Genomic DNA, 21,292 nt, shown 5'->3' with positions numbered 1-21,292 from the left:
GCTGCTGTCCAGCAGTCTCATAGGCTAAGCGTATTATGCTCCGAAGCCAAAAGGAGAGAGGGGTTGTCGAAGCTTTTTGACCTCTCCTCTGTCCAGAGTAAATGACAAACAGGGCAGATGTTTGACGAAAATCTTTAGTAGCCTGTAAGTAAAACTTCAAGGCACGGACTACGTCCAGATTATGCAAAAGACGTTCCTTCTTTGAAGAAGGATTAGGACACAATGATGGAACAACAATCTCTTGATTGATATTCCTGTTAGAAACCACCTTAGGTAAAAACCCAGGTTTGGTACGCAGAACTACCTTGTCTGAATGAAAAATCAGATAAGGAGAATCACAATGTAAGGCAGATAACTCAGAGACTCTTCGAGCCAAGGAAATAGCCATCAAAAACAGAACTTTCCAAGATAAAAGTTTAATATCAATGGAATGAAGGGGTTCAAACGGAACTCCCTGAAGAACTTTAAGAACCAAGTTTTAGCTCCACGGGGGAGCAACAGTTTTAAACACAGGCTTAATCTTAACCAAAGCTTGACAAAATGCCTGGACGTCTGGAACTTCTGCCAGACGCTTGTGCAAAAGAATAGACAGAGCAGAGATCTGTCCTTTTAAAAAACTAGCTGATAAGTCTTTGTCCAAACCCTCTTGGAGAAAGGACAATATCCTAGGAATCCTAACCTTACTCCATGAGTAACTCTTGGATTCACACCAATAAAGATATTTATGCCATATCTTATGGTAGATTTTCCTGGTGACAGGCTTCCGAGCCTGTATTAAGGTAATGACTGACTCGGAGAAGCCACGTCTTGATAGAATCAAGCGTTCAATCTCCATGCAGTCAGTCTCAGAGAAATTAGATTTGGATGATTGAAAGGACCTTGTATTAGAAGGTCCTGCCTCAGAGGCAGAGTCCATGGTGGAAGAGATGACATGTCCACTAGGTCTGCATACCAGGTCCTGCGTGGCCACGCAGGCGCTATCAGAATCACTGATGCTCTCTCCTGTTTGATTTTGGCAATCAGTCGAGGGAGCAGAGGAAACGGTGGAAACACATAGGCCAGGTTGAAGAACCAAGGAGCTGCTAAAGCATCTATCAGCGTTGCTCCCGGGTCCCTGGACCTGGATCCGTAACAAGAAAGCTTCGCGTTATGGCGAGACGCCATGAGATCCAGTTCTGGTTTGCCCCAACGATGGACCAGTTGAGCAAACACCTCCGGATGGAGTTCCCACTCCCCCGGATGAAAAGTCTGACGACTTAGAAAATCCGCCTCCCAGTTCTCTACGCCTGGGATGTGGATCGCTGACAGGTGGCAAGAGTGAGACTCTGCCGAGCAAATTATCTTTGAGACTTCTAACATCGCTAGGGAACTCCTGGTTCCCCCTTGATAGTTGATGTAAGCCACAGTCGTGATGTTGTCCGACTGAAATCTGATGAACCTCAGTGTTGCTAACTGAGGCCAAGCTAGAAGAGCATTGAATATTGCTCTTAACTCCAGAATATTTATTGGGAGGAGTTTCTCCTCCTGAGTCCACGATCCCTGAGCCTTCAGGGAGTTCCAGACTGCGCCCCAACCTAGAAGGCTGGCATCTGTTGTTACAATCGTCCAATCTGGCCTGCGAAAGGTCATACCCTTGGACAGATGGACCCGAGAAAGCCACCAGAGAAGACAATCTCTGGTCTCTTGATCCAGATTTAGAAGAGGGGACAAATCTGAGTAATCCCCATTCCACTGACTTAGCATGCATAATTGCAGCGGTCTGAGATGCAGGCGCGCAAATGGCACTATGTCCATTGCCGCTACCATTAAGCCGATTACTTCCATGCACTGAGCCACTGACGGGCGTGGAATGGAATGAAGGACACGGCAAGCATTTAAAAGTATTGATAACCTGGACTCCGTCAGGTAAATTTTCATCTCTACAGAATCTATAAGAGTCCCTAGGAAGGAGACTCTTGTGAGTGGTGATAGAGAACTCTTTTCCATGTTTACTTTCCACCCATGCGACCTCAGAAATGCCAGAACTATCTCTGTATGAGACTTGGCAATTTGAAAGCTTGACGCCTTTATCAGGATGTCGTCTAGATACGGAGCCACCGCTATGCCTCGCGGTCTTAGAACCGCCAGAATTGAGCCCAGAACCTTTGTAAAAATTCTCGGGGCAGTGGCCAACTCGAAGGGAAGAGCTACAAATTGGTAATGCCTGTCTAGAAAGGCAAACCTTAGGAACCGATGATGATCTTTGTGAATCGGTATGTGAAGGTAGGCATCCTTTAAGTCCACTGTGGTCATGTACTGACCCTCTTGGATCATGGGTAGGATGGTCCGAATAGTTTCCATTTTGAATGATGGAACTCTGAGGAATTTGTTTAAGATCTTTAGATCCAAGATTGGTCTGAAGGTTCCCTCTTTCTTGGGAACCATAAACAGATTTGAATAAAATCCCTGTCCTTGTTCCGTCTGCGGAACTGGATGGATCACTCCCATTACTAGGAGGTCTTGCACACAGCTTAGGAATGCCTCTTTCTTTATCTGGTTTGCTGATAACCTTGAAAGATGAAATCTCCCTTGTGGAGGAGAAGCTTTGAAGTCCAGAAGATATCCCTGAGATATGATCTCCAACGCCCAGGGATCCTGAACATCTCTTACCCAGGCCTGGGCGAAGAGAGAAAGTCTGCCCCCCACTAGATCCGTTTCCGGATAGGGGGCCGTTCCTTCATGCTGTCTTGGGGGCAGCAGCAGGCTTTCTGGCCTGCTTGTCCTTGTTCCAGGACTGGTTAGGTTTCCAGGCCTGTCTGGAATGAGCAACAGTTCCCTCTTGTTTTGAAGCGGAGGAAGTTGATGCTGCTCCTGCCTTGAAATTTCGAAAGGCAGGAAAATTAGACTGTTTGGCCTTTGATTTGGCCCTGTCCTAAGGAAGGGTATGACCCTTGCCTCCAGTAATGTCAGCAATAATTTTCTTCAAGCCAGGCCCGAGTAAGGTCTGCCCCTTGAAAGGAATGTTGAGTAATTTAGACTTTGAAGTCACGTCAGCTGACCAGGATTTAAGCCATAGCGCCCTACGCGGCTGGATGGCGAATCCGGAATTCTTAGCCGTTAATTTAGTCAAATGAACAATGGCATCAGAAACAAATGAGTTAGCTAGCTTAAGTGTTCTAAGCTTGTCAATTTCAGTCAATGGAGCTGTCTGGATGGCCTCTTCCAGGGCCTCAAACCAGAATGCCGCTGCAGCAGTGACAGGCGCAATGCATGCAAGGGGCTGTAAAATAAAACCTTGTTGAATAATTGGCGCCATATTAGCGTGCGTCCCCTGAGCGGGAGGCGAAGGGTCTGACACGTGGGGAGAGTTAGTCGGCATAACTTCCCCCTCGACAGAACCCTCTGGTGATAATTCTTTTATAGATAAAGACTGATCTTTACTGTTTAAGGTGAAATCAATACATTTAGTACACATTCTCCTATGGGGCTCCACCATGGCTTTCAAACATAATGAACAAGTAGGTTCCTCTGTCTCAGACATGTTTAAACAGACTAGCAATGAGACTAGCAAGCTTGGAAAACACTTTAAAACAAGTTTACAAGCAATATAAAAAACTTTACTGCGCCTTTAAGAAACACAAATTTTCCCAAATTTTGAAATAACAGTGAAAAAATGCAGTTACACTAACGAAATTTTTACAGTGTATGTAATAAGTTAGCAGAGCATTGCACCCACTTGCAAATGGATGATTAACCCCTTAATACCAAAAACGGAATAATAAATGACAAAAACGTTTTTTAAACAGTCACAACAACTGCCACAGCTCTACTGTGGCTTTTTACCTCCCTCAATACGACTTTTGAAGCCTTTTGAGCCCTTCAGAGAAGTCCTGGATCATGCAGGAAGAAGCTGGATGTCTGTCTGTAATTTTTGCTGTGCAAAAAAACGCCAAAATAGGCCCCTCCCACTCATATTACAACAGTCTCAGGGAACTGTTTTTAGGCAAAATTCAAGCCAGCCATGTGGAAAAAACTAGGCCCCAATAAGTTTTATCACCAAACATATGTAAAAAACGATTAAACATGCCAGCAAACGTTTTAAAATACACTTTTATAAGAGTATGTATCTCTATTAATAAGCCTGATACCAGTCGCTATCACTGCATTTAAGGCTTTACTTACATTACTTCGGTATCAGCAGCATTTTCTAGCAAATTCCATCCCTAGAAAAATATTTTAACTGCACATACCTTATTACAGGAAAACCTGCACGCTATTCCCCCTCTGAAGTTACCTCACTCCTCAGAATATGTGAGAACAGCAAAGAATCTTAGTTACTTCTGCTAAGATCATAGAAAACGCAGGCAGATTCTTCTTCTAAATACTGACTGAGATAAACAGTACACTCCGGTACCATTTAAAAATAACAAACTTTTGATTGAAGAAATAAACTAAGTATAAAACACCACAGTCCTCTTACGACCTCCATCTTAGTTGAGAGTTGCAAGAGAATGACTGGATATGGCAGTGAGGGGAGGAGCTATATAGCAGCTCTGCTGTGGGTGATCCTCTTGCAACTTCCTGTTGGGAAGGAGAATATCCCACAAGTAATGGATGATCCGTGGACTGGATACACTTAACAAGAGAAAAACCTGTATGTTCCAACATTGGCCTGAGCATAATCAAATAAACTTATGTGATTAATCCCCACTGTTTAATAATTACCCTCGGCAGATATTAACCCTTGATTCCATACAGATAAAAGGAGCCACACTGTGACCCTGTCTTCTTGCGTTAACCTATGTGTAAAAAAATGAAACGATCTTACCGGAATCTATGCCCTGGAACAGAAACACAGCCTCTCAAGTTTGACAGTCTTGTAGCATCGCTCCTGACTTGGACTTAAGTGATGGAAGCAGGCAGTGAAACTCGTCAACACTGATTGCTTAGGAGCTGTTAATACGAGTCTAGATGCTGACGCAGAAAGTCTCTCCCTGCATCTCCAGACTCTAACATTCGTCAATGCTCTCACCAAGAGGCTGACAAGACTACTTAAAACTCCAGTCCCATTTCAAAGGGTAGGTACCCTTCATAAGAAACCACTCTGAATCTTCTGACACTTCTGACAACCTCCTGTGACGAAAGGCAAAGAATGACAGGGATATGAGGGAAGTAGGGGGAGTATTTAAGCCTTTGGCTGGGGTGTCTTTGCCTCCTTAAGGAATGATGCTGTGGACTCTCCTCATATTAAGAGGGAAATATGTTTGGGGTTTTTTTTTAAAAAAACTGGTAATATGAACGCAAAAAAAAAAGGACACTATACTCAAAAATTTTCTTTCATGATTCAGATAGAGCATGCAATTTTAAACAACTTTCTAATTTACTACTATTATCAAAAAAAATTTCATTCTCTTGCTATCTTTATTTAAAAAGCAGAAATGTGATGCATAGGAGCCGGCCCATTTCTAGTTGAGAACCTGGGTTATGCTTGCTTATTGGTTTGCTAAATGTAGACAGTAATAAGCAAGCACTATCGATGGTGCTGAACCTAAAATCGGCCAGCTCCTAAGCTTAACATTCCTGCTTTTTAAATAAAGATAGCAAGAGAACTAAGAAAATTTGATAATAGGAGCAAACTAGAAAGTTGTTTAAAACTGCATGCTCTATCTTAATCATGAAATATAAAATTGGGTTTAGTATCCCTTTAAAAAAAAAAACACATTCTGTGCCACTTGTAATATAGCCCAGAATGTTTGGTTACCTTTCCTCACTCTACTGAAGCAGGAATAACAAAGACTGATATTGAGTTCACTTCACTGCAAAATCAGGCTTGCTGTCTTCACAGAGCGACTCCAAGGTTAGGACTCTCTCTCCAGCACTGGGATTCTGGTAGCTATCATGGCGGTAGATCCCTTATATATTGCCACTGATTTTTTAAATATACACTGCTCAAAAAAATAAAGGGAACACTTAAACAACACAATGTAACTCCAAGTTAATCACACTTATGTGAAATCAAACTGTCCACTTAGGAAGCAACACTGAGTGACAATCAATTTCACATGCTGTTATGCAAATGGGATAGACACAAGGTGAAAATTATAGGCAATTAGCAAGACACCCCCAATAAAAGAGTGGTTCTGCAGGTGGTGACCACAGACCACTTCTCAGTTCCCTTGCTTTCTGGCTGATGTTTTGGTCACTTTTGAATGCCGGCGGTGCTTTCTACAACCCACACAAGTGGCTCAGGTAGTGCAGCTCATCCAGGATGGCACATCAATGCGAGCTGTGGCAAGAAGGATTGCTGTGTCTGTCAGCGTAGTGTCCAGAGCATGGAGGCGCTAACAGGAGACAGGCCAGTACATCAGGAGACGTGGAGGAGGCCGTAGGAGGGCAACAACCCAGCAGCAGGACCGCTACCTCCGCCTTTGTGCAAGGAGGAACAGGAGGAGCTCTGCCAGAGCCCTGCAAAATGACCTCCAGCAGGACACAAATGTGCATGTGTCTGCTCAAACGGTCAGAAACAGACTCCATGAGGGTGGTATGATGGCCCGACGTCCACAGGTGGGGGTTGTGCTTACAGTCCAACACCGTGCAGGACGTTTGGCATTTGCCAGAGAAATTCGCCACTGCCGCCCTGTGTTCTTCACAGATGAAAGCAGGTTCACACTGAGCACATGTGACAGACGTGAGTTTGGAGACGCCATGGAGAACGTTCTGCTGCCAGCAACATCCTCCAGCATGACCGGTTTGGCAGTGGGTCAGTAATGGTGTGGGGTGGCATTTCTTTGGGGGGCCACACAGCCCTCAATGTGCTCGCCAGAGGTATCCTGACTGCCATTAGGTACCGAGATGAGATCCTCAGACCCCTTGTGAGACCATATGCTGGTGCGGTTGGCTCTGGGTTCCTCCTAATGCAAGACAATGCTAGACCTCATGTGGCTGGAGTGTGTCAGCAGTTCCTGCAAGACGAAGGCATTGATGCTATGGACTGGCCCGCCCGTTCCCCAGACCTGAATTCAACTGAACACATCTGGGACATCATGTCTCGCTCCATCCACCAATGTCACGTTGCACCACAGACTGTCCAGGTCTGGGAGGAGATTCCTCAGGAGACCATCCGCCACCTCATCAGGAGCATGCACAGGCGTTGTAGAGAGGTCATACAGGCACGTGGAGGCCACACACACTACTGAGCCTCATTTTGACTTGTTTTAAGGACATTACATCAACGTTGGATCAGCCTGTAGTGTGTTTTTCCACTTTAATTTTGAGTGTGACTCCAAATCCAGAACTCCATGGGTTGAAACATTTGATTCTATTTTTAATTTTTGTGTGATTTTGTTGTCAGCACATTCAACTATGTAAAGAACAAAGTATTTCATTAGACGATTTAATTCATTCAGATCTAGAATGTGTTATTTTAATGTTCCCTTTATTTTTTGGAGCAGTGTATATATATATATATATATATATATATATGTGTGTATATATATATATATATATATATATATACACACACACACATATATACACATACATACAAACAGTACATATATACACACACACACGCATGAATGTGCTTTTAACTTTGTGATTTGTTGTCTCAACATAATGTGTATTATATTTACAGCAACATCTATGATCTCGATTTTAAAAGTCTGTAGAAAAAAATATCCCATTTTACATTCACATCATTCTACATCTTTGGCAAGATAAACTAAAATAAAAATAATTCACCTGGGATTTATGAATAACATGGCTTGCTTCCAGCTGAATACAAAACTTTACACCTAGTTCAGATGAAAATGATCCCATCGGAGACAAGGTACCAGATGTTAGAACAATTGTGCGAACACTGCCACTTAGATCAGAAAATGCCTGTAACAATACAAACATAGAAGTTCTGTGTATAGTGTGCAATATAAGATTTTTTTTCAGAAATTATAAAAGTGCAAACAAAGAATGACATTAATATAAAAACAATATTAGAAAAATCACAAATAAAAACAATAAAATATGGAAATTATAAACAAAATGTTACCAGGCTGACTAATGTCTGAATTTGATACATACACTATATGGGCAAACGTATGTAGACACTTCTACCAATTATTGAGTTCAGCTGATTCAGCCACACCCAATGCTAACAGGTGAATACAATCAAGCATATTACACGCGAGTTCCATTTAAAAATCGCTTGATATCTATTGCATCACTGTATTATCTGGAGTAATGAATCATGCTTCACTATCTGTTAGTCTGATGGAAGAATCTGGGTGAGGCGGGTGCCAAGAGAATGCTACCTTTTGGAATGCATAGCATCTACTGAAAAGGTTGATAGAAGGCATCTAATGGTTTGGGGCTGTTTTTCAGGGTTTGGGATAGGCCTCTTATTTAAAGGGAAAAGTCATGTTAAAGCGACAGAAAACCCCAAAATGTTCTATTATGAACACGAGACAAATGTAAGCAGAAACCAATTAGCAGCTAGCTCCCACTAGAGTAGGATATGTGCGTATTCCTTTTCAACAAGGGATACCAAGAGAACAAAGCACATTTGAAAATAGAAGGGAATTTAAAAGTGTCTTAACAAGTCATGCTCTATCTGAATCATGCAAGTTTAATTTTGACTTTAGAAAGGAAAAACAGAATTTATGTTTACCTGATAAATTACTTTCTCCAACGGTGTGTCCGGTCCACGGCGTCATCCTTACTTGTGGGATATTCTCTTCCCCAACAGGAAATGGCAAAGAGCCCAGCAAAGCTGGTCACATGATCCCTCCTAGGCTCCGCCTTCCCCAGTCATTCGACCGACGTAAAGGAGGAATATTTTCATAGGAGAAATCATATGATACCGTGGTGACTGTAGTTAAAGAAAATAAATTATCAGACCTGATTAAAAAAACAGGGCGGGCCGTGGACCGGACACACCGTTGGAGAAAGTAATTTATCAGGTAAACATAAATTCTGTTTTCTCCAACATAGGTGTGTCCGGTCCACGGCGTCATCCTTACTTGTGGGAACCAATACCAAAGATTTAGGACACGGATGATGGGAGGGAGCAAATCAGGTCACCTAGATGGAAGGCACCACGGCTCGCAAAACCTTTCTCCCAAAAATAGCCTCAGAAGAAGCAAAAGTATCAAATTTGTAAAATTTAGTAAAAGTGTGCAGTGAAGACCAAGTCGCTGCCTTACATATCTGATCAACAGAAGCCTCGTTCTTGAAAGCCCATGTGGAAGCCACGGCCCTAGTGGAATGAGCTGTGATTCTTTCAGGAGGCTGCCGTCCGGCAGTCTCGTAAGCCAATCTGATGATGCTTTTAAGCCAAAAAGAGAGAGAGGTAGAAGTTGCTTTTTGACCTCTCCTTTTACCAGAATAAACAACAAACAAGGAAGATGTTTGTCTGAAATCCTTTGTAGCATCTAAATAGAATTTTAGAGCACGAACTACATCCAAATTGTGCAACAAACGTTCCTTCTTTGAAACTGGATTCGGACACAAAGAAGGCACGACTATCTCCTGGTTAATGTTTTTGTTAGAAACAACTTTCGGAAGAAAACCAGGTTTAGTACGCAAAACCACCTTATCTGCATGGAACACCAGATAAGGAGGAGAACACTGCAGAGCAGATAACTCTGAAACTCTTCTAGCAGAAGAAATTGCAACCAAAAACAAAACTTTCCAAGATAATAACTTAATATCTACGGAATGTAAGGGTTCAAACGGAACCCCCTGAAGAACTGAAAGAACTAAATTGAGACTCCAAGGAGGAGTCAAAGGTTTGTAAACAGGCTTGATTCTAACCAGAGCCTGAACAAAAGCTTGAACATCTGGCACAGCCGCCAGCTTTTTGTGAAGTAAAACAGATAAAGCAGAAATCTGTCCCTTCAAAGAACTTGCGTATAATCCTTTCTCCAAACCTTCTTGAAGAAAGGATAGAATCTTAGGAATTTTTATCTTGTTCCATGGGAATCCTTTAGATTCACACCAACAGATATATTTTTTCCATATTTTATGGTAGATTTTTCTAGTTACAGGCTTTCTGGCCTGAACAAGAGTATCAATGACAGAATCTGAGAACCCTCGCTTTGATAAAATCAAGCGTTCAATCTCCAAGCAGTCAGTTGGAGTGAGGCCAGATTCGGATGTTCGAACGGACCTTGAACAAGAAGGTCCCGTCTCAAAGGTAGCTTCCATGGTGGAGCCGATGACATATTCACCAGGTCTGCATACCAAGTCCTGCGTGGCCACGCAGGAGCTATCAAGATCACCGATGCCCTCTCCTGATTGATCCTGGCTACCAGCCTGGGGATGAGAGGAAACGGTGGGAATACATAAGCTAGGTTGAAGGTCCAAGGTGCTACTAGTGCATCTACTAGAGTCGCCTTGGGATCCCTGGATCTGGACCCGTAGCAAGGAACCTTGAAGTTCTGACGAGAGGCCATCAGATCCATGTCTGGAATGCCCCACAATTGAGTAATTTGGGCAAAGATTTCCGGATGGAGTTCCCACTCCCCCGGATGAAATGTCTGACGACTCAGAAAATCCGCTTCCCAATTTTCCACTCCTGGGATGTGGATTGCAGACAAGTGGCAGGAGTGAGTTTCCGCCCATTGAATGATTTTGGTCACTTCTTCCATCGCCAGGGAACTCCTTGTTCCCCCTTGATGGTTGATATACGCAACAGTCGTCATGTTGTCTGATTGAAACCGTATGAATTTGGCCTTTGCTAGCTAAGGCCAAGCCTTGAGAGCATTGAATATCGCTCTCAGTTCCAGAATATTTATCGGGAGAAGAGATTCCTCCCGAGACCAAAGGCCCTGAGCTTTCAGGAGTTCCCAGACCGCGCCCCAGCCCACCAGACTGGCGTCGGTCGTGACAATGACCCACTCTGGTCTGCGGAAGCTCATCCCCTGTGACAGGTTGTCCAGGGTCAGCCACCAACGGAGTGAATATCTGGTCCTCTGATCTACTTGTATCGTCGGAGACAAGTCTGTATAATCCCCATTCCACTGACTGAGCATGCACAGTTGTAATGGTCTCAGATGAATTCGCGCAAAAGGAACTATGTCCATTGCCGCGACCATCAAACCTATTACTTCCATGCACTGCGCTATGGAAGGAAGAGGAACAGAATGAAGTACTTGACAAGAGCTTAGAAGTTTTGATTTTCTGGCCTCTGTCAGAAAAATCCTCATTTCTAAGGAGTCTATTATTGTTCCCAAGAAGGGAACTCTTGTTGACGGAGATAGATAACTTTTTTCTACGTTCACTTTCCACCCGTGAGATCTGAGAAAGGCCAGGACAATGTCCGTATGAGCCTTTGCTTGTGGTAGGGACGACGCTTGAATGAGTATGTCGTCTAAGTAAGGTACTACTGCAATGCCCCTTGGTCGTAGCACCGCTAGAAGGGACCCTAGTACCTTTGTGAAAATTCTTGGAGCAGTGGCTAATCCGAATGGAAGTGCCACAAACTGGTAATGCTTGTCCAGAAAGGCGAACCTTAGGAACCGATGATGTTCCTTGTGGATAGGAATATGTAGATACGCATCCTTTAAATCCACCGTGGTCATGAATTGACCTTCCTGGATGGAAGGAAGAATTGTCCGAATGGTTTCCATTTTGAACGATGGAACCTTGAGAAACTTGTTTAGGATCTTGAGATCTAAGATTGGTCTGAATGTTCCCTCTTTTTTGGGAACTATGAACAGATTGGAGTAGAATCCCATCCCTTGTTCTCCTAATGGAACAGGATGAATCACTCCCATTTTTAACAGGTCTTCTACACAATGTAAGAATGCCTGTCTTTTTATGTGGTCTGAAGACAATTGAGACCTGTGGAACCTCCCCCTTGGGGGAAGCCCCTTGAATTCCAGAAGATAACCTTGGGAGACTATTTCTAGCGCCCAAGGATCCAGAACATCTCTTGCCCAAGCCTGAGCGAAGAGAGAAAGTCTGCCCCCCACCAGATCCGGTCCCGGATCGGGGGCCAACATCTCATGCTGTCTTGGTAGCAGTGGCAGGTTTCTTGGCCTGCTTACCTTTCTTCCAGCCTTGCATTGGCCTCCAGGCTGGCTTGGCTTGAGAAGTATTACCCTCTTGCTTAGAGGATGTAGCACTTGGGGCTGGTCCGTTTCTGCGAAAGGGACGAAAATTTGGTTTATTTTTAGCCCTGAAAGACCTATCCTGAGGAAGGGCGTGGCCCTTACCCCCAGTGATATCAGAAATAATCTCTTTCAAGTCAGGGCCAAACAGCGTTTTCCCCTTGAAAGGTATGTTAAGCAATTTGTTCTTGGAAGACGCATTCGCTGACCAAGATTTTAGCCAAAGCGCTCTGCGCGCCACAATAGCAAACCCTGAATTTTTCGCCGCTAATCTAGCCAATTGCAAAGTGGCGTCTAAAGTAAAAGAGTTAGCCAATTTGAGAGCATGAATTCTGTCCATAATCTCCTCATAAGAAGAATCTTTATTGAGCGACTTTTCTAGTTCATCGAACCAGAAACACGCTGCTGTAGTGACAGGAACCATGCATGAAATTGGTTGTAAAAGGTAACCTTGCTGAACAAACATCTTTTTAAGCAAACCCTCTAATTTTTTATCCATAGGATCTTTGAAAGCACAACTATCTTCTATAGGGATAGTAGTGCGTTTGTTTAGAGTAGAAACCGCCCCCTCGACCTTGGGGACTGTCTGCCATAAGTCCTTTCTGGGGTCGACCATAGGAAACAATTTCTTAAATATAGGGGGAGGGACAAAAGGTATGCCGGGCCTTTCCCATTCTTTGTTTACAATGTCCGCCACCCGCTTGGGTATAGGAAAAGCTTCGGGGGGCCCCAGGACCTCTAGGAACTTGTCCATCTTACATAATTTCTCTGGAATGACCAAATTCTCACAATCATCCAGAGTAGATAACACCTCCTTAAGCAGAGCACGGAGATGTTCCAATTTAAATTTGAATGTAATCACATCAGGTTCAGCTTGTTGAGAAATTTTCCCTGAATCTGAAATTTCTCCCTCAGACAAAACCTCCCTGGCCCCCTCAGACTGGTGTAGGGGCACTTCAGAACCAATATCATCAGCGTCCTCATGCTCTTCAGTATTTTCTAAAACAGAGCAGTCGCGCTTTCGCTGATAAGTGGGCATTTTGGCTAAAATGTTTTTGATAGAATTATCCATTACAGCCGTTAATTGTTGCATAGTAAGGAGTATTGGCGCACTAGATGTACTAGGGGCCTCCTGTGTGGGCAAGACTGGTGTAGACGAAGGAGGGGATGATGCAGTACCATGCTTACTCCCCTCACTTGAGGAATCATCTTGGGCATCATTTTCTCTAAATTTTGTGTCACATAAATCACATCTATTTAAATGAGAAGGAACCTTGGCTTCCCCACATACAGAACATAGTCTATCTGATAGTTCAGACATGTTAAACAGGCATCAACTTGATAACAAAGTACAAAAAACGTTTTAAAATAAAACCGTTACTGTCACTTTAAATTTTAAACTGAACACACTTTATTACTGAAAATGTGAAAAAGTATGAAGGAATTGTTCAAAATTCACCAAAATTTCACCACAGTGTCTTAAAGCCTTAAAAGTATTGCACACCAAATTTGAAGCTTTAACTCTTAAAATAACGGAACCGGAGCCGTTTTTACATTTAACCCCTATACAGTCCCTGGTATCTGCTTTGCTGAGACCCAACCAAGCCCAAAGGGGAATACGATACCAAATGACGCCTTCAGTAAGCTTTTTCTATGTATCTGAGCTCCTCACACATGCATCTGCATGTCTTGCTTCCCAAAAACAACTGCGCAATAGAGGCGCGAAAATGAGGCTCTGCCTATGATTAGAGAAGGCCCCCAGTGAAAAAGGTGTCCAATACAGTGCCTGCCGGTTATTTTACATGATTCCCAAGAATAAAATAACTCCTCAAAACTATGAAGTATTAAAAATGCTTATATATCAATCGTTTTAGCCCAGAAAAATGTCTACCAGTCTTTAAAGCCCTTGTGAAGCCCTTTATTCTTATTTAATAAAAATGGCTTACCGGATCCCATAGGGAAAATGACAGCTTCCAGCATTACCAAGTCTTGTTAGAAATGTGTCATACCTCAAGCAGCAAAAGTCTGCTCACTGTTTCCCCCAACTGAAGTTAATTCCTCTCAACAGTCCTGTGTGGAAACAGCCATCGATTTTAGTAACGGTTGCTAAAATCATTTTCCTCTTACAAACAGAAATCTTCATCTCTTTTCTGTTTCAGAGTAAATAGTACATACCAGCACTATTTTAAAATAACAAACTCTTGATTGAAGAATAAAAACTACATTTAAACACCAAAAAACTCTAAGCCATCTCCGTGGAGATGTTGCCTGTACAACGGCAAAGAGAATGACTGGGGAAGGCGGAGCCTAGGAGGGATCATGTGACCAGCTTTGCTGGGCTCTTTGCCATTTCCTGTTGGGGAAGAGAATATCCCACAAGTAAGGATGACACCGTGGACCGGACACACCTATGTTGGAGAAAGGCAGCACTCCAAAAAAAAATCAATGCTTTATTTCACAAAGAGTAAAAACATGCACTGAGAAGGCAATCACAGTGGAAGGAGGAGGCGGAGTCCTGACATGTATCGTGCCGTGCGGCACTTAATCAAAGGATGACTCCACACTAGTATAGAACACCTTTTATGAATGATTACGTCCAATCACATATCCAAAAAAAACGTTCCCATGGAAACAGCAAGTAAACATACATGCGCTATACAAGTGCAGTGAATATATGTAAAATATCAACAAGTAAAATCAAAATTGAGGATATAAAATTACATCTATACTTAGAATATTTACAGATACATATATTATATCACATATTAAAAGCTAGCCTCAAAATCATCCAAAATACAGGAATATTGTTTTAACACCGTAACGACATCAGTGCACATATTGATACATTGTAAATCCTCACAGAGAAACAATCGGCTAGATTACGAGTTTTTGTCGGTAAGGCTGTGCGGTGCTGACGCTCCTTTTTTTCTCACCGCTCACTTAAGACAGCGCTGGTATTACGAGTTTTCTGCAACCCGGTGTTAGCCTCAGAAAAGTGAACGTTGAGCAAAATTTAGCTCCACATCTCACCTCAATATCAGCGCTGCTTATGGTAGCGGTGAGCTGGCTGAACGTGCTCGTGCACTATTTCCCCATAGGAAATAATGGGGCTGAGATGGCTGGAAAAAACCTAACACCTGCAAAAAAAGCAGCTCTTAACGCAGCCCCATTGTTTCCTATGGGGGAATACATTTTACGTCTACACCTAAAACCCTAACATGAACCCCGAGTCTATACACCCCTAATCTTACACTTATTAACCCCTAATCTGCCGCCCCCGACACCTACATTATATTATTAAACCCTAATCTGCCGCTCTGGACACCGCCGCCACCTACATTATACCTATGAACCCCTAATCTGATGCCCCTAACATCGCCGCCACCTACATTATATTTATTAACCCCTAATCTGCCGCTCCGGATACCGTCGCCACCTACATTATACCTATGAACCCCTAATCTGATGCCCCTAACATTGGTGACACCTACATTATATTTATTAACCCCTAATCTGCTGCCCCCAACGTCGCCGCAACCTAACTACAATTATTAACCCCTAATCTGCCGCCCCCAACGTCGCCGCCACTATAATAAAGTTATTAACCCCTAAACCTAAGTCTAAGCCTAACCCTAACAACCCATAACTTAAATATCATTTAAATAAATCTAAATAAATATTCCTATCATTAAATAAATTATTCCTATTTAAAACTAAATACTTACCTATAAAATAAACCCTAAGCTAGCTACAATATAACTAATAGTTACATTGTAGCTAGCTTAGGGTTTATTTTTATTTTACAGGCAAGTTTGTATTTATTTTAACTACGTACAATAGTTATTAAATAGTTATTAACTATTTAATAACTACCTAGCTAAAATAAATACAAATTTACCTGTAAAATAAACCATAACCTAAGTTACAATTACACCTAACACTACACTATAATTCAATTAATTCCCTAAACAAACTACAATTATTTACAATTAAATAAAATAAATTAAAGTACGAAAAACAACACACACTAAATTACAGGAAATAAAAAAATAATTACAAGTTTTTTAAACTAATTACACCTAATCTAATCCCCCTAATAAAATAAAAAAGCCCCCCAAAAAAAACATAATTTATGCTTACCTGATAAATTCCTTTCTTCTGTTGTGTGATCAGTCCACGGGTCATCATTACTTCTGGGATATAACTCCTCCCCAACAGGAAATGCAAGAGGATTCACCCAGCAGAGCTGCATATAGCTCCTCCCCTCTACGTCAGTCCCAGTCATTCGACCAAGAATCAACGAGAAAGGAGTAACCAAGGGTGAAGTGGTGACTGGAGTATAATTTAAAAGATATTTACCTGCCTTAAAACAGGGCGGGCCGTGGACTGATCACACAACAGAAGAAAGGAATTTATCAGGTAAGCATAAATTATGTTTTCTTCTGTTATGTGTGATCAGTCCACGGGTCATCATTACTTCTGGGATACCAATACCAAAGCAAAAGTACACGGATGACGGGAGGGATAGGCAGGCTCATTATATAGAAGGAACCACTGCCTGAAGAACCTTTCTCCCAAAAATAGCCTCCGAAGAAGCAAAAGTGTCAAATTTGTAAAATTTGGAAAAAGTATGAAGCGAAGACCAAGTTGCAGCCTTGCAAATCTGTTCAACAGAGGCCTCATTCTTAAAGGCCCAAGTGGAAGCCACAGCTCTAGTGGAGTGAGCTGTAATTCTTTCAGGAGGCTGCTGACCAGCAGTCTCATAGGCTAAACGTATTATGCTACGAAGCCAAAAAGAGAGAGAGGTAGCAGAAGCTTTTTGACCTCTCCTCTGTCCAGAATAAACGACAAACAGGGAAGAAGTTTGGCGAAAATCTTTAGTTGCCTGCAAGTAGAACTTGAGGGCACGAACTACATCCAGATTGTGTAGAAGACGTTCCTTCTTTGAAGAAGGATTTGGACACAAGGATGGAACAACAATCTCTTGATTGATATTCCTGTTAGTGACCACCTTAGGTAAGAACCCAGGTTTAGTACGCAGAACTACCTTGTCTGAGTGAAAAATCAGATAAGGAGAATCACAATGTAAGGCTGATAACTCAGAGACTCTTCGAGCCGAGGAAATAGCCATTAAAAACAGAACTTTCCAAGATAACAATTTTATATCAATGGAATGAAGGGGTTCAAAAGGAACACCCTGTAAAACGTTAAGAACTAAGTTTAAACTCCATGGCGGAGCAACAGCTTTAAACACAGGCTTGATCCTAGCTAAAGCCTGACAAAAAGCCTGGACGTCTGGATTTTCTGACAGACGCCTGTGTAACAAGATGGACAGAGCTGAAATCTGTCCCTTTAATGAACTAGCTGATAAACCCTTTTCTAACCCTTCTTGTAGAAAAGACAATATCCTAGAGATCCTAACCTTACTCCAGGAGTAATGTTTGGATTCGCACCAGTATAGGTATTTACGCCATATTTTATGGTAAATCTTTCTGGTAACAGGCTTCCTAGCCTGTATCAGGGTATCAATAACCGACTCAGAAAAACCACGTTTTGATAAAATCAAACGTTCAATTTCCAAGCAGTCAGCTTCAGAGAAGTTAGATTTTGATGTTTGAATGGACCCTGTATCAGAAGGTCCTGTCTTAGAGGTAGAGACCAAGGCGGACAGGATGACATGTCCACTAGATCTGCATACCAAGTCCTGCGTGGCCATGCAGGCGCTATTAGAATCACTGATGCTCTCTCCTGTTTGATTTTGGCAATCAATCGAGGAAGCAGCGGAAAGGGTGGAAACACATAAGCCATCCCGAAGTTCCAAGGTGCTGTCAAAGCATCTATCAGAACCGCTCCCGGATCCCTGGATCTGGACCCGTAGCGAGGAAGTTTGGCGTTCTGGCGAGACGCCATGAGATCTATCTCTGGTTTGCCCCAACGTCGAAGTATTTGGGCAAAGACCTCCGGATGAAGTTCCCACTCCCCCGGATGAAAAGTCTGGCGACTCAAGAAATCCGCCTCCCAGTTCTCCACTCCCGGGATGTGGATTGCTGACAGGTGGCAAGAGTGAGACTCTGCCCAGCGAATTATCTTTGATACTTCCACCATTGCTAGGGAGCTTCTTGTCCCTCCCTGATGGTTGATGTAAGCTACAGTCGTGATGTTGTCCGACTGAAACCTGATGAACCCCCGAGTTGTTAATTGGGGCCAAGCTAGAAGGGCATTGAGAACTGCTCTCAATTCCAGAATGTTTATTGGAAGGAGACTCTCCTCCTGATTCCATAGTCCCTGAGCCTTCAGAGAATTCCAGACAGCGCCCCAACCTAGTAGGCTGGCGTCTGTTGTTACAATTGTCCAGTCTGGCCTGCTGAATGGCATCCCCCTGGACAGGTGTGGCCGATGAAGCCACCATAGAAGAGAATTTCTGGTCTCTTGATTCAGATTCAGAGTAGGGGACAAATCTGAGTAATCCCCATTCCACTGACTTAGCATGCCTAATTGCAGAGGTCTGAGGTGTAGGCGTGCAAAAGGTACTATGTCCATTGCCGCTACCATTAAGCCGATCACCTCCATGCATTGAGCTACTGACGGGTGTTGAATGGAATGAAGGACACGGCATGCATTTTGAAGCTTTGTTAACCTGTCCTCTGTCAGGTAAATCTTCATTTCTACAGAATCTATAAGAGTCCCCAAGAATGGAACTCTTGTGAGAGGAAAAAGAGAACTCTTCTTTTCGTTTACTTTCCATCCATGCGACCTTAGAAATGCCAGAACTAACTCTGTATGAGACTTGGCAGTTTGAAAGCTTGAAGCTTGTATTAGAATGTCGTCTAGGTATGGAGCTACCGAAATCCCTCGCGGTCTTAGTACCGCCAGAAGGGCACCCAGAACCTTTGTGAAGATTCTTGGAGCCGTAGCCAATCCGAATGGAAGAGCTACAAACTGGTAGTGCCTGTCTAAGAAGGCAAACCTTAGATACCGGTGATGATCTTTGTGGATCGGTATGTGAAGGTAAGCATCCTTTAAATCCACTGTGGTCATGTACTGACCCTCTTGGATCATGGGTAAGATTGTCCGAATAGTTTCCATTTTGAACGATGGAACTCTTAGGAATTTGTTTAGAATCTTTAAATCTAAGATTGGCCTGAAAGTTCCCTCTTTTTTGGGAACCACAAACAGGTTTGAGTAGAACCCTTGTCCTTGTTCCGACCGCGGAACCGGATGGATCACTCCCATTATTAACAGATCTTGTACGCAGCGTAGAAACGCTTCTTTCTTTATCTGGTTTGTTGACAACCTTGACAGATGAAATCTCCCTCTTGGGGGAGATAATTTGAAGTCTAGAAGGTATCCCTGAGATATGATCTCTAGTGCCCAGGGATCCTGAACATCTCTTGCCCAGGCCTGGGCGAAGAGAGAGAGTCTGCCCCCCACTAGATCCGGTCCCGGATCGGGGGCTCTCGGTTCATGCTGTCTTTGGGGCAGCAGCAGGTTTCCTGGCCTGCTTGCTCTTGTTCCAGGACTGGTTAGGCTTCCAGCCTTGCCTGTAACGAGCAACAGCTCCTTCCTGTTTTGGTGCAGTGGAGGTTGATGCTGCTCCTGTTTTGAAGTTCCGAAAGGGACGAAAATTAGACTGTCTAGCCTTAGCTTTGGCTTTGTCTTGAGGTAGGGCGTGGCCCTTACCTCCTGTAATGTCAGCGATAATCTCTTTCAAACCGGGCCCAAATAAAGACTGCCCCTTGAAAGGTATATTAAGTAATTTGGACTTAGAAGTAACATCAGCTGACCAGGATTTTAGCCACAGCGCCCTACGTGCCTGTATGGCGAATCCTGAGTTCTTAGCCGTAAGTTTGGTTAAATGTACTACGGCCTCCGAAATGAAGGAATTAGCTAGTTTAAGGACTCTAAGCCTGTCCGTAATGTCGTCTAGCGTAGATGAACTAAGGTTCTCTTCAAGCGACTCAATCCAAAATGCTGACGCAGCCGTAATCGGCGCGATACATGCAAGGGGTTGTAAAATAAAACCTTGTTGAACAAACATTTTCTTAAGGTAACCCTCTAATTTTTTATCCATTGGATCTGAGAAAGCACAGCTATCCTCCACCGGGATAGTGGTACGCTTAGCTAAAGTAGAAACTGCTCCCTCCACCTTGGGGACCGTTTGCCATAAGTCCCGAGTGGTGGCGTCTATTGGAAACATCTTTCTAAATATTGGAGGGGGTGAGAACGGCACACCGGGTCTATCCCACTCCTTAGTAACAATTTCAGTTAGTCTCTTAGGTATAGGAAAAACGTCAGTACTCGCCGGTACCGCAAAGTATTTATCCAACCTACACAGTTTCTCTGGTATTGCAACGGTGTTACAATCGTTGAGAGCTGCTAAGACCTCCCCTAGTAATACACGGAGGTTCTCCAATTTAAATTTAAAATTTGAAATATCTGAGTCCAATCTGTTTGGATCAGAACCGTCACCCACAGAATGAAGCTCTCCGTCCTCATGCTCTGCGAGCTGTGACGCAGTATCAGACATGGCCCTAGCATTGTCAGCGCACTCTGTTCTCACCCCAGAGTGATCACGCTTGCCTCTTAGTTCTGGTAATTTAGACAAAACTTCAGTCATAACAGTAGCCATATCTTGTAATGTTATCTGTAATGGCCGCCCAGATGTACTAGGCGCCAAAATATCACGCACCTCCCGGGCGGGAGATGCAGGTACTGCCGCGTGAGGCGAGTTAGTCGGCATAACTCTCCCCTCGCTGTTTGGTGAAATTTGTTCACATTGTACAGATTGACTTTTATTTAAAGTAGCATCAATACAGTTAGTACATAAATTTCTATTGGGCTCCACCTTGGCATTGGAACAAATGACACAGATATCTTCCTCTGAGTCAGACATGTTTAACACACTAGCAAAAAACTTACAACTTGGTTATAATCTTTTTTTTTTTTTTTTTTTTTTTTTAGCAAAAAACGTACTGTGCCTCAAAGAGGTACTAACGATTAAATGACAGTTGAAATAATGAACTGAAAAACAGTTATAGCATCAAACTTTAAAACAACAAAACTTTTAGCAAAGGTTTGTTCCCATTAGTAAAATAATAATAATTAAATTTGACATAAAAAATACAAAGCAACGTTTTTATTCACAGTCACTATAAGAATTCTCACAGCTCTGCTGAGAGAATTTACCTCCCTTCAAAGAAGTTTGA

The 21,292-nt window shown here is 43.0% G+C and overlaps 1 protein-coding gene across 1 annotated transcript in view; it reads right to left on the bottom strand.

Moving 5' to 3' along the window:
- BRIP1 (BRCA1 interacting helicase 1) overlaps positions 1–21,292 on the bottom strand; it is a 1,071,924-nt gene that overhangs the window by 508,348 nt on the left and 542,284 nt on the right. The window contains exon 13 of the mRNA XM_053707344.1: positions 7,720–7,860. Within this exon, the coding sequence (XP_053563319.1) occupies positions 7,720–7,860 (141 nt within the window). The remainder of the gene's footprint in view (positions 1–7,719; positions 7,861–21,292) is intronic.

This window comes from Bombina bombina, chromosome 3, assembly GCF_027579735.1.
Source record: "Bombina bombina isolate aBomBom1 chromosome 3, aBomBom1.pri, whole genome shotgun sequence".
Taxonomy (NCBI): Eukaryota; Metazoa; Chordata; class Amphibia; order Anura; family Bombinatoridae; genus Bombina; species Bombina bombina.
The sequence above is the reverse complement of the archived record's forward strand: the minus strand, read 5'-3'. Positions and strand labels throughout refer to the sequence as shown.